This window comes from Camellia sinensis, chromosome 10 (assembly GCF_055761805.1).
Source record: "Camellia sinensis isolate YWXY chromosome 10, ASM5576180v1, whole genome shotgun sequence".
Classification (NCBI taxonomy): Eukaryota; Viridiplantae; Streptophyta; class Magnoliopsida; order Ericales; family Theaceae; genus Camellia; species Camellia sinensis.
This window is the reverse complement of record NC_138970.1, coordinates 7,750,385-7,763,120: the sequence shown is the minus strand read 5'-3', so window position 1 is coordinate 7,763,120 and position 12,736 is coordinate 7,750,385. Positions and strand designations below refer to the sequence as shown.

General features: G+C 34.6%; 1 protein-coding gene across 1 annotated transcript; it reads right to left on the bottom strand.

Moving 5' to 3' along the window:
- Positions 1 to 5,673: 5,673 nt before the first annotated feature.
- LOC114320480 (polygalacturonase-like) lies at positions 5,674 to 11,975 on the bottom strand. The gene is made up of 10 exons (XM_028267540.2): positions 11,537 to 11,975; positions 10,559 to 10,684; positions 10,269 to 10,436; positions 10,107 to 10,127; positions 9,052 to 9,259; positions 8,335 to 8,416; positions 8,135 to 8,243; positions 7,255 to 7,371; positions 6,711 to 7,086; positions 5,674 to 5,917 (listed from the first exon to the last, which is right to left on the bottom strand). The coding sequence occupies exons 1-9, from the start codon at positions 11,921 to 11,923 to the stop codon at positions 6,883 to 6,885; spliced, it is 1,422 nt and encodes a 473-aa protein (XP_028123341.2). The 5' UTR covers positions 11,924 to 11,975; the 3' UTR covers positions 5,674 to 5,917; positions 6,711 to 6,882.
- Positions 11,976 to 12,736: the final 761 nt, after the last annotated feature.

Here is a 12,736-nt window from a genome sequence, read left to right as displayed (position 1 = left end):
GCGTCCGAATAAATAATACAGTCCCAAATGAATAATTACAGTCCAAAATGTACAAAACCCTAATTAATTAACAAATTAAATTAGGAAAGCAATAAATTGGCGTGCAAGCCAAGGACTGCCTCAAATCTGCTCCGGATGATGAATGATGCATGCTCGGGTTGCCTTTGTCGGAAAATTTCTTGGGATGCCCCGGTTTGCCTATGTTTGCAATTGTTCTTGGGATGCGTGCCAGGCTCCGGAAGGTTGCTGATTTTTTATTTGTTGCAACAGAGAGCAACAAAGGGGCATGGCAAAGTATTTTCACATATGTATGCATGACTACTCTTCAAGAAGTGTAGTCCTTGATCATCGTGCCACCAATCACGCATATCGATGCATGATGGCCGAGGAGTCGAATTGCATGGCTCAATATGAAATGAATGCACATATAAACACAACAAGACCTAAACTCCATCATGGATAATTCGGAGTATTGGTAACTGGGAATTGAGACACGTTCTGTCACTCGAAGTACGAAACGTCCCTCGTTTCCCGTGCTCAGGCTAACTCTTATCCCAAACACAATGTAATATGCATGACATGCATGAATGCAACTAATACGCAACCTAGCATGCACAATGCTATGAAATGGCATACATGATGCACGAGGTAACATGGCATACACAATGCGCTAACATACAACCTAGCATACACAAGGCTATGAAATGAAATGGCATACACAATGCACAATGGACTTACACCAACATGAGTGGACCTCAGCCACACTCACATCAGTAGCCATGAGATGAAAATGAGACACTCGAAATACGTGCACACATGCACGCAAACCGAGGACCGATCCTAAGGCACATAACAAGGCATGGCAAGGCACGAAATATGGCATACAAACATGCAAGTTTCAGCACTGAAATGTGATGCAAAATGATCCCGAAACATGGAAACATGGCACCCGATGCATGGAATGGCCCCAAAACACAAAACTAGGCATACGCATTGGCCTATAGCTATACAAAACATGCGTTATTTTATCATGAAGAATGAAGACAGATGCAAGACAGTCCCAAAACATGCATATTTCCAGTTTATAACAAGCCTCAAAGATGAACACAAATAGGGCTAATCTATCATGCAAAAATGGCCCTAAAAGAGAGGTTAAACACAAAGGGACAGCATCTGGCCCCAAATGGAAAAGAGCCCTTCAACAAAGTTGAATAGGGGCTCAAAATAAGGCACTTTAAAGTTTACATCAAGCCACAAAAATAATCACAAATAAGGCCAAACTATCATGCAAGAAAAGGGCTAAAAGAGGGGTAAAGAGACAAGTGGCAGCTTCTGTTCTCAAACAGAGGAGATCCCTTCAACAATGTTGAAGAGGGACTCAAAAAACGATATTTTACAGTTTATGTCAAGATCCAAAACAGCTCACAAATAGGCCTAAAATACTATGCAAAAATTGACCTAAAAGAGAGATAAAGAAGCAAGTGATAGCAGGAGGCCTCAAACAGAGGAGAGCTCTTCAACAATGTTGAAGAGGGTCTCAAAAAAAGTTATTTTACAGTTTATTGCAGAGTCCAAAACAACTCAAAAATAGGCCTAAAATACTATGCAAAAATAAGGCCTAAAAGAGAGTTAAAGAGGCAAGTGATAACTGCTGGCTTCAAACAAAGAAAGACCCTTAATCAAACATGAAAAGGGATACAAAATATGACTATTTACAGTTTGGGTCGGAGCCCAAATATGCAAGCAAGTACGGCTTAGATACAAAGCAAAATAAGGCACAAAAGAGGGAAAATGGGACTCACCCTTGTAGACCAATGGACCAGCAACTCTTGGACCAAGTTTGGGAGCTCTTCACCTCTGGAAAGTAGCCTCAAGTTGCTGGAATGGAGGATAGAGGCCTTATGCTATGGGTTGATGTAGAAATGGTGTAGGAGCAAGGTGGTTTTGAGGGTTGGAATAGAGAGAGAGAGAGATTGAATGCAAGGGCTCAAGACCATATTTTGTAACCCTGAAAAATGGAGCTGGGGGGATGTTTTTATAGAGGAGAGGAGGGGAGAAAAGGGGGGGAAATCAAATTCAAATTTCCCCCCAAAAGGGCACCCCTCGGATATAGGGTCTGGGGGAAACAAAATACACAGCTGGAAGGAACCAGGTGAGAGGATTCTGGCCGACCAGGTTCAGAAGGTTCAGGTGGCCGGCCGGCCACCTCCTCTGGTCGGCCGACCAGGGGTCAAAAGGGTCAATTACAATTACTGGTCGACCTACCCAGAAAGGTGGCATCCCAAATGAGCACAACACAACTATGTGGTTGAAACCCAGAAAAAATGAACCAGGAGAGAGAAAAGACCATTTTTGAGAGAGGGGGTCAAAAGGGTCAGGCACAATTACTGGTCGGCCACCAAATATTGGTGGCCTCCCAGGTGTGTACAACACAAATATGCGGTTTAGGGTTTAAGAAAGTGGCCCCGGGGTGGTCAACATTGGCTTTCAAGTGATGAAAACGGGCGTCGGAGAGCGATGAAGAAATAAAGTTGGCTTTTCAGAACAACTGCTGGCCTCCCACCCTCCTACAAGCTTCCTAACTATGAAATAAGGTCTCCACCAAAAATGAACCAAAACGGATGCAAAACGGAGGTTCGAGGACCGAAACGCGCGGAGGTGGCGTTCAACCACGAAGTTGGTCTCTCGGACCCCAGTGTCCCTCAAAAGGGAGTAAATAAAGTGTGTGCCAAAAACCGGAGCAAACGGAGGTGGTTAGGCAGTCCCGAACCGAGGCACACGGCCGTTGGCTCCGAAAAACCAGAAATCGGGCTCCAAACAGGAAAAATGGCCTACGACCACGAAACGTAGCCTACGGCAACTGAGAGATGATCTACGAGACCTTTCCTTCCCTTCGGAAAGAGAAAACAGAGAAAACATAGCCTGGTTCGTAAACCGAGGCAAGGCACGAAAGAGTCCGGAAGTTCGGAGGCACGGCTCGCAGCTGAGGCTCTGAAACTTCTAAACGAGCACAATATGCAATATCACAGAGCGCTCAATTGGTGACGTCTGAGTCTTAAGGTCGGTCAAAAATGGGGTGTCTACAGTTGTCAAGCCTAAAAATTAACTACCACAAGAGTGTGGCGTGTCGAGTTGGGCTATCAGATGAAGCATCCAAAGAATTTGCTGATAAGCTCAATTGTCTACATCAAAGTTTGCCCCTGAAGTACCTAGGTCTCCCTCTGGGCGCAAGTCCAAGGTCGAAAAGAACCTGGCAGCCAGTGTTAGCCAAATGCAAACAAAGACTTGCTTCTTACAAGAGAAGATTCCTCTCTTTTGCTGGTAGGGTGACTTTGATTAAATCTGTATTGTCTAGCTTACCAATTTATTATCTATCTTTGTTCAAAATGCTAGTAGGGGTTGCTAAGGATTTTGTGTCAATTCAATCTAATTTTCTATGGGGAGGGGATGGCTTTAGAAGGAAAATACATTTGGTCAAATGGCAGGTCATTTCAAAAAGTAAACAGCAGGGGGGTTTAGGGGTAAAAAGGATTAGACTTATGAATGATTGTCTCTTATTGAAATGGTGGTGGAGGTTTGGGGCTGAACCTAATGCTCTGTGGAAACAGGTGATTCAAAACAAATACAATCAGGTGGGTGTTGGGTGGTGTCCAGAACCTGTTGATAACACTAGGAACTCATGTATGTGGGCTGGCATTTTGGATGTTGCTCAAACCAAACCTGATTTGGTGGAATTCTTTAAAGAAAACTCTGCTCCAGTGATTGGGGATGGAAAAAACACTCTGTTCTGGAGAGGTGCATGATGCAATAATGTGTGCATGATGGAAGCTTTCCCTAGGCTCTATTCCTTGTCTCTGGAGAAGTTTGAATCTGTGAATGTGATGCATCTTAGAAGGAATAGTGAGATGGAGTGGAACCTTAATTTCAGAAGATCACTCTTTCAGTAGGAGGTGAAAGATTTGAATAGATTGAAACTGCTACTGATGAATGCTCTAGTTCTTAGGGAAAATATGGTTGATTCTTTGCATTGGAAAGCAAATCCATCCGGAAACTTCACTGTTTCCTCCGCTTATGAGTGGTGTGATCATTCCTTACACACAGTGTGTAAGGTAACTGATCTTATATGGAATAATGTATCTTCACCTAGAGCTCAATTCTTTGGCTGGTTAGCATGGAATGGGAAGATAGAGACTTCCAATTTTCTGCACCAAATTAAAGTGCTCTCTAATGAGGCTAATATGAATTGCATTTTCTGCAATGTGGGAGTGGAGAATGTCAATCATGTGCTTCTGCATTGCCCTTTTGCTTGGAAGGTTTAGTCACATATGCTAAATTGGTGGGGGTTGTTGTGGGTTCAACCTGGTACTATACATTGTTTATTAGAATGGTGGGCTAGTACAAGGATGAAAAAACAAGAGAGGGTGTTCTGAAAGGCCTTGCCTCTAGCTGTGCTTTGGTTCATCTGGAAACTGAGAAATGATTGCATTTTTAATAGCATTCATCCAAATTTTGAGGAGCTGTGTGAGGTCATTAAAGTGCGAGTTGCGATGTGGAGCAAAGTTGCTGGCTCTTCTTTCTCAGGGTTTTCAGTAACTGATATTGTGAACAACCTGCAACAGATAAGGTTCTGCAGTAGGGGTATTGGCTGAGTAAAGATGTCTGTTACTGTCCTGTCCTTCATGCTGCTATTTTTTGTTTTTGTTTGAGTGTGGTCTGTATCACTGTGAAGCTTGCTGCATCAGTCCATCATCCAATTCCTTGTTCTTCTCGGCAACAGGATTGTATTTCTACTCTAAGGCATCAGTTTTGGTTTGGGAGGTGTATGCTTTGGTCAGTGGCCTGGAGTTTGGTATTTTGCTGTATTTTGCTCTGTTTTGGCCTTGGTTTCTCTGGAGTGTGGTTGCTTTGGTGTGAGGTCTGCTGGTTTTGCATTGGTGTGAGGTCTGGGAACTGTATGCACTGGAATCTGTTGGAATATGAGGGCGAACTGAGTAGGCCAGATGCTGTGATGGTGCATGTTGGGGGTGGTGGTAGTTGTCTGCTGGCCTGATGGACTAATGCTGGATTGATGCAGAGGGGAGTTTGTGGGTGGTTCTTGGAGTGGTCTGCTGGACTGATGCAGAGGGGAGTTTTGTTGGTGGACTGTTTTGGTTTTTTTCTGTGTATCTTCTGGTTGTTCTCTCATCAACCTAGGTGTGCTAGTAAATGATTAGGGCTTTCCTCGCAGTGTCAACCTAGTTAGGATCGTGCGGTTTGCTTTGATGCCTTTTGCACTTCCTCTTCCTTTTGTTGATGTAATTCCTGTTTGGCAATTTTCATCAATAAAGGGTTGCTTTTTTGCTGTTCAAAAAAAAAAAAAAACTTATCTTTATTTTTGACAAAATTACGCTGGCTTCAATTGACATTTAATTCACATAGCAGTTAGTTTTTCTTCAATAATTTATTAGTCATATAAATAAAAAAAATATTATCATCTACTTTCAATTAAAATGTATGTTTATTTTTATTTATTTCTTTGTCTACCTATCATATGTATTAGTTCCAGTCGGTTCAACTATATCACAAGAGAGGTCAGTGCAATTCTATTAGAAGTGTAAGACTAATTGTATTCTTCCAAAATCTCAATGGAGGTGAGTATAATTTACCCAAAAATAATTGAAAATTTATTGGGGGTTAAAAGAAAGAAGTCCCATAAAATACTTGTATCAATGGAACAATTATTCATTAGAAAGAGTGAGAAGTGGATTCATCATACAACAATGCTTATTTAATATTTGAAATTACAATCAATCTTGTTTTTTAGTAAACAAATATATATAACACTTTTTTTTACATTCCAATAGTATGTACGCCAATTTCTAGCCACCATGATGAACAATTAATAAAGCCAGCTGCTCCTCCATTATTGCATAGAAACCTGAAATAATAATAACCAACAAATCTAATTTTGTTAAACAAAATACAGTTGTAGTAACTTCATACACAATTGCTCCAAGTTTATATTTTCTTTGGAAAATGATACCTGTCACCGGATGAATATTTATTTTGATTTTCAGCATTTTATTTTACTTTCTATACTTTAATCCAAACAACAAATGCCTCATTTTTGTGTACGATTAACCAGATTTCTTCTATATCAACATCATTCGTTTTTTTATTTTTTGTTTTTTTTACATCTTTGAATTATATGTCAACATATTTTTTGCTTTTATTAATTGCTTAATTATTATCTCTAAATTATGAGTCCATGCAGGGGGTGATACAACAAGGTAATTAAAAATCAATGAAATGTAGCATTTCTCTTAAAAAATAATATAGGACCGATCATGCCACACAAAAAGCCACGTAGAAGGTGAAGAGTTTATTCTGGTGAAATATAACAACTGTTATTTGAGATAATGTGATATGAATCAAATCAATTAAATGGCAAAGGTGCACAATTGAAATATGCAAAATAAACTTTAGTTTTGGTCAATAATATTATGATAAAAAAAAATCATATTAAAAATCAACACAAAATGACGTTGCAATTTTTTTTTTTTAAATGTCACTATCATGATAATAAATGTGATCCCATCATTGTGATAATAAATTTTATATAATAAACTAAGAATAAAAATTTTCATAATCGTATGATGATGTAAAGTTGCACCATTGCACTATCTATGGCATAACAAAGGATATAGAACAAATTAATGACCCATTCTTACCTCATGAGACTTCTTGCATCATCCATTGCTGCAAATTCCACTTTGAATTTGAAGAACTTGAACTAATAATAAAGAATAAGCACATTTATATTGTCATCTTTATTGTATTATATACTGCTAGATGACTGATGAATATGGCATTGCTATATAAAATATATATATCTTCTTCTGATTAAGGGCATTGTGGCGAAACAACTCCGCTTTTACTGGGTTTGACATTGTTGCATGAAGCTTTTCCTGGTGTGATGTTCACATCTTGCAACACAATCCCTTGACATGGATAGTTCTTACTGCAATCGAATGTTATGGCAACGCTGGAGGCACTTGTTCCTTTGATGTTTTGGTACATCACATTTTTCACTTGAACAGCTGAACTCTGTGATGAAAAATGAAGGCAAATAAGAGTTGATTTTGTGTATATAGAGAATATTTAAATAATGGTATTATCAGCGATGCTATTATAAATCATCAATTGATATAATAGTATGAACTAACAGAATCAATGTCGAAAATTCGAAATTCCAATAATATATGATCTTTTTACCTGTTCAGCACATGGTTTATCTTGGTCACAGTATTTTTGGTCTATGATAATGGGGTTGGCCACATTATTCATTTCCACATTTTGAAATTTAATGTTGCTTGCACTTCCAGATCCCCCCTGCGTATTAAAACATGTAAAATATTTTATTTTTCTAAAATTTTTACAAAGAATTATTCACAAAAATAATGTGACAATGGAAACATTTTATATTAAGAAATATTTTGATGATTTTTTGTTTGAAATAATTGGCTCACAACTTTGTCACGCCAGTATATATATTCAATTGTATGCATGGTCAATAGAGGACTTTCATAATAGAGGCAATTTGCTAGATTTGAGGATAAATGATCTTTTTTTTTATTTTTTAAAATCATTTTCTATTACTCGGTACATGGCAAATGAAATTTAAAAATATATTTCCAAAAACAGGAACCTATCTTGAGTATGAAGGAGGCAATGAATATGATATATAACGATGAAAAACAAAAATCCCAATCGAACCTGCCATAATTCTATCAAAAATTTCAGTGCTCAAATCTACATTAATTTATTCCATTTATTAGAACTAGAAATAAATGAGACAATGAAAATGAGAGTTTGACATTACGTACATGCATGCATGCATGCTAACGTGTAAATATTGAAAGATTGAGTGCATGCATATTATTGTTCCGTTTGGAAATTGAGCATTGTAGTAAAAAAAAAAATTTAGAAATCATTAAAAAATTAAAAAGCTAAAAAAGTATAAAAGAAAAGTGAAAGATTTTTTCTCATTCTCTCTACTTTTTACACTATTTTTTTTATAAAAATTAAAAAAGTTATTTTCAAATACTTCATATTTTAGCTAAAAGCAAAATATCATTTTCCAAATGAATCCTACCTGCCAGGTCTTGATCCGGACTCCATTGGTAGTACCAGAAAGCTTAGCTCCATTCACCACCACATCTGATACATGTTCTTCTGATTTCCCAGATCCTAAGCCTCCAATACTGATATTATTTCCAAAACGAAAGCATTCAATTATATAGAACAAAAAAAAAAACAAAAAAAACAAACAAGAACAACTGTTGAAATGGAGACCTGATTCCATGCCCTGGTCCACAGGTTATGTCCGTGGCCTGCACCTTCTGTGACCCACTTACTATTGATATACAATCATCACCTACAATTTTGTAAAATGAAAATGTATAAGTTAAAGTTGAATTGCTAACCATTAATTCATTTATTATTCAAGAGATCAATAATTTTATTATTTATAATCTCTACACGTTCTCTACTTGTGAACAAACTTTCTCTCATAAATAGATTAAATAAGTGATTATCAACTCATATAAAATCTTAGACTTTATTTGACTCGACTTTTAAGAGATTTATCTTTTTGACTTATTTATAAACTTTTCCCAATTTTGAGTCAAAATTCTTACTTTTTAGACTAGATGACCCTAAACTTTAAAAAGTACTAAAAAAATAAAAGTTGAATTATTTTTAAAAAAAGCCTAGTAAAGACGAAAATAAGCTGAATTTTATAATAATAATAATAAACCCTTAAAGAGTTAGCTTTATTTTTGTCTTTTTTGATTTCTTTCATATTTTTTTCAAAATTTGACATGAGGTTGAAAAATAAAATTTACTAAAGAAAAAAACAAATCATAAAAATAAGCAAATTTATAAATTTAAAAAAAAAACTCTTAAACTATTAGAGAGTATATAACTTTTTATTTATATTCTCAACACAGTTCATTGATATTTTGTGCTATTATATTTTTTTTTTTTTGATTATGATATAAATATGCATACCCGTGCCTATAATGCAGCTTGAAATCTGGATGTTTTGGGTGTTGGTGACATGAATTCCGTCAGTGTTAGGGCTCTTCTCCGGCGAAGACACCACAAGATTGGATGCTTGAACATTCACGCACCCCTCGAATGAAACATGAATTTGCTGTGCATTTTTTATCTTCAGGTTGTTCACTTTGATATTGTTTGACTTGTAGAAAGTCAATGCCTGCCAAAAACAAAAATTTTCACAATATTACAAGATTAATTGAAGATGTTTTCACCTACATTTCTCAAACTAGATAAATTTGTAGCTACTTAAAAATAAAAAAGGATGTGATGGTGGCATTTTTGTAATTTAAAGTCATTAGAAAGTATTGTTCTAAAAGGATAAATCTCAGTGCAATTGCATCATTCTGTATATAAATTTTATTTGTTTTTTTTTTTTTTTTTGCATTACTTTTTTTTTATTAGTGAAAAAGAAGTTTATATACAAAATTTCCAAGTAACAAAATATAAATAAATTGATGGCATAGTGAAGGAAAACCCAAATTAGTTAGCAAAAATAACTATTATTTCTACTCTCCTAAAAGATAAAATTATATGAAAATGATGAGTAATTTTTTTCACTTTTTTCACCAAATTAACTTCTAAAATTTTAGATTTTTTTTTTTTTCTAAAAATAGATTATAAAAACCAAACTAAATAGAGTCTAAGGTTCACAATTTTGATGACGAAAATTACTCTATTTAGACACAAGTACTTTAATCTTTTTCATATTTTTTATCGGCAAAACAAAGATTCATTGATAAAAATAATATGACCAACACATATATAAGGTAGTAGGGGCTAGAATAGCAAAAAGTACTTTAATCTTATTTGAGTCTAAGTCAAATGCTCAGTTCCACTCTAAATCAAAAAATGCAATATTCATAAAAAATTATAAACACAAAAATTATTACATTTTTATAATATAAATCAAAACAATGGTTTGTTTATTTATATCCAATGAAAGAATATAAGTTAAAAACATTATTCCATATATGTTAATTAATGAGGATTTGAATTCAACATACCGTTGGGGCGTTGGTGCAAGCCTGCAAATCAATGAAAAATACAAAAATAATTAGTAAATCATTGATCGTAGGGATAAAAACCCATATAAAAAAATTTAGAAGGAAAACATAAATATGAGGAGAGAAATTGAAAATGGTAATTAATTAATAAAAAGGGCTTACAAGAGCTTTATTGATCTTGCAAGAATTTTGCCACCATATCATGCCATTGCCATTGATGGTTCCACCACCTTCAACTACTAAGTTCTGAACATTATCAAACAAAAGCCAGTGTCTGCTATCGCTGTTGTAGTCGCTTCGAGAACCAGATGCTTCAATTGTTCCAGAAATCTGATATAATCATATATACAAAATAATACAGTTATTATTATTTTTAGATATGCTATAAATTTGTAATCAAATATCTCTCTCTCTCTCTCTCTCTCTCTCTCTCTCTCTCTCATAAAACTTACCCGCATTGTAAGCACAGATTTACAAGGGCCTGTGAAGGTGATTGGCTTAAGAAGATAACTTTTCTGGGCAACCAAAAGAACAGCACCTGCGGATGAACAAGCTTCACTCCAAGCCTTCTTGAATGCCTGAAGAATACACAAGTTGAATGTTATCAAACAAAGTTGAATGTTAAACTCACATTATGCAATAACATGCATTTCAAAATTTAAGAAACTTTTTGTTGTTTTTATTTTATATTTTTAGTGAACTTTTTCTAAAATGTTGCCAGTTTTTTTCCCCCTCCTTTTAGGTTTTACAGAGTAGAAGACCATAAGGATTAAAAATAAAAATAAAAAGGGACCAAATTGTTAATAAAAAAATCCAAAAAAAACACCAAAAAAGTCAATTTTCTTTACTTTTTTGTACCTTTCAAGTATAGAAAAACCTAATACGTATAAAATAATAAATAAAAAAAAAGGGAGGCAATTTTTAAAAAATTCAATTGAAAGAAAAATTGTTAGAAAATATGGCAAATTTCCTTCTCTTTTTTTTCGTGTGAATCATCTATTGTATCTCGTGCCCAACCCAATCTAATTAGATATGAGTTATCTTGTATCTAGACAATCGAAAGCTAAAAAAATTATTGCCAAACAACTACAATTCAAATTCATTTGACTACTATTTCATATTTGCAAAATTGATGAAAATTTTGACCACTATTTCATATTTACAAAATTGATAAAATTGATCAAAATTTGAAATTTGTAGATCAAAGTTATTCAATATCACCAATATTATATCAAGTTTAAATTTACACTATATACATTAAAATTTTTGACATTTTAATAAGTATTTTTTTTAATACAAAAAATTTTGGTACCCTAATGACCACATATAGAAAATCATAAACCATGCATGCATAACCCTTTAAAATGAAAATAATTTTGCAAAGAACAAATCTAAAACCCTAAAATTAATATTGGGTGTTAAGAGGGTACCTCAGTGGCATCACTTCCGTCACCTTTAGCTCCAAAAGCATCCACACTAACTGTTTTAGCTGAAGCTAAAACCCTACCCTCTTTACCAAACTTCCTCACCACAAAGATACCATTTTCATGGTTGATAGAGTTCTCAAATTCATTTTTGTCTTCAATGGTGGTGCTGATATATGAAGGGTCTGCTTGAAACCCATAACCATAAGCTTGAACATGATTATTATGATGTGGGTCCGCATGAAGAGAGGTAAAATGACCTGAAACCAAACAGAGAAAGATGATAGATATAGAAATAGATAGAGATATGCTTTGTAGTGCCATTGTATGGTATAGAATAAGATATATGCTTGTTTTGGAAGATGAATTGTTGTAAGGGTATGAGTTTGTCATGCATGGTGTGTTGCATATTTATAGAAGAAAGAAAGAAGGAAAAAAAAGGTGGTGAACGGGGTTGTACTTTGGTAGGGGTCCAGTTTAGTAGTGTTTTACATGACTCCTGTGAGGTATGGGCCAAGGGGCTATACACGGCTATATAGGATATGAGAGATTTAGACGAAAGGAACTCTTTGCGTTGGCCGATGACTTTTGCCCTATAGATGTGTGGATATATGTATATTATGGGTGAGTGTAAATGCGATACGTTTGTAATTTTATAATTATATTTTTAAATAATTTGATAATTGAGATGTGATTTGATTTGATGAATGTTGGGCAATTGATAACGAATTTATTGGATGTCATAATTATCAAGGTCTCGCTTGATATTTGACTATTTTATTTAATTTTTTGAGTTTTCACAAAAAAAACATATAAGAAAAAATTATTAAAAAAAAAATGAGATAACAATGTATGATAACTTTTTGACTAAAAACCTATCATCTTAAACAAGGCCTAAATATGATAGACAATATTTAAAAAAAAAAAAAAAAAAAAAGAAGTGACATTACCCCAACTTAAATGTAAATAGAATAGATGAACATACAAGCATGGGTATAGAACTACATAAACACATTTGCTGATTTTGTCTTGATACTTATCTGGAAAATCAAAGATGGCATGCACATTTGTCGTCTGTTTCTTATTTTTATTAAAAAAAAATTAAAAATTAAAAAAAAAAGACATATTTTTATTGTACTTTTTTTTAAAAAAATCAAAAACAAAAGCAAAAAATATATTAGTATGTTTTAGAACCAAGAATACTAC

Bases quoted from the DNA above. Each gene is read 5' to 3' on its own strand.
- LOC114320480 (XM_028267540.2), bottom strand. From the start codon at position 11,923: ATGACAAACTCATACCCTTACAACAATTCATCTTCCAAAACAAGCATA. The intron at 10,437-10,558 runs GTAAGTTTTATG...TGATTATATCAG, and splicing joins AATCTGTGCTTACAATGCGG to ATTTCTGGAACAATTGAAGC. The intron at 8,244-8,334 runs GTCTCCATTTCA...AAATAATATCAG, and splicing joins GGACCAGGGCATGGAATCAG to TATTGGAGGCTTAGGATCTG.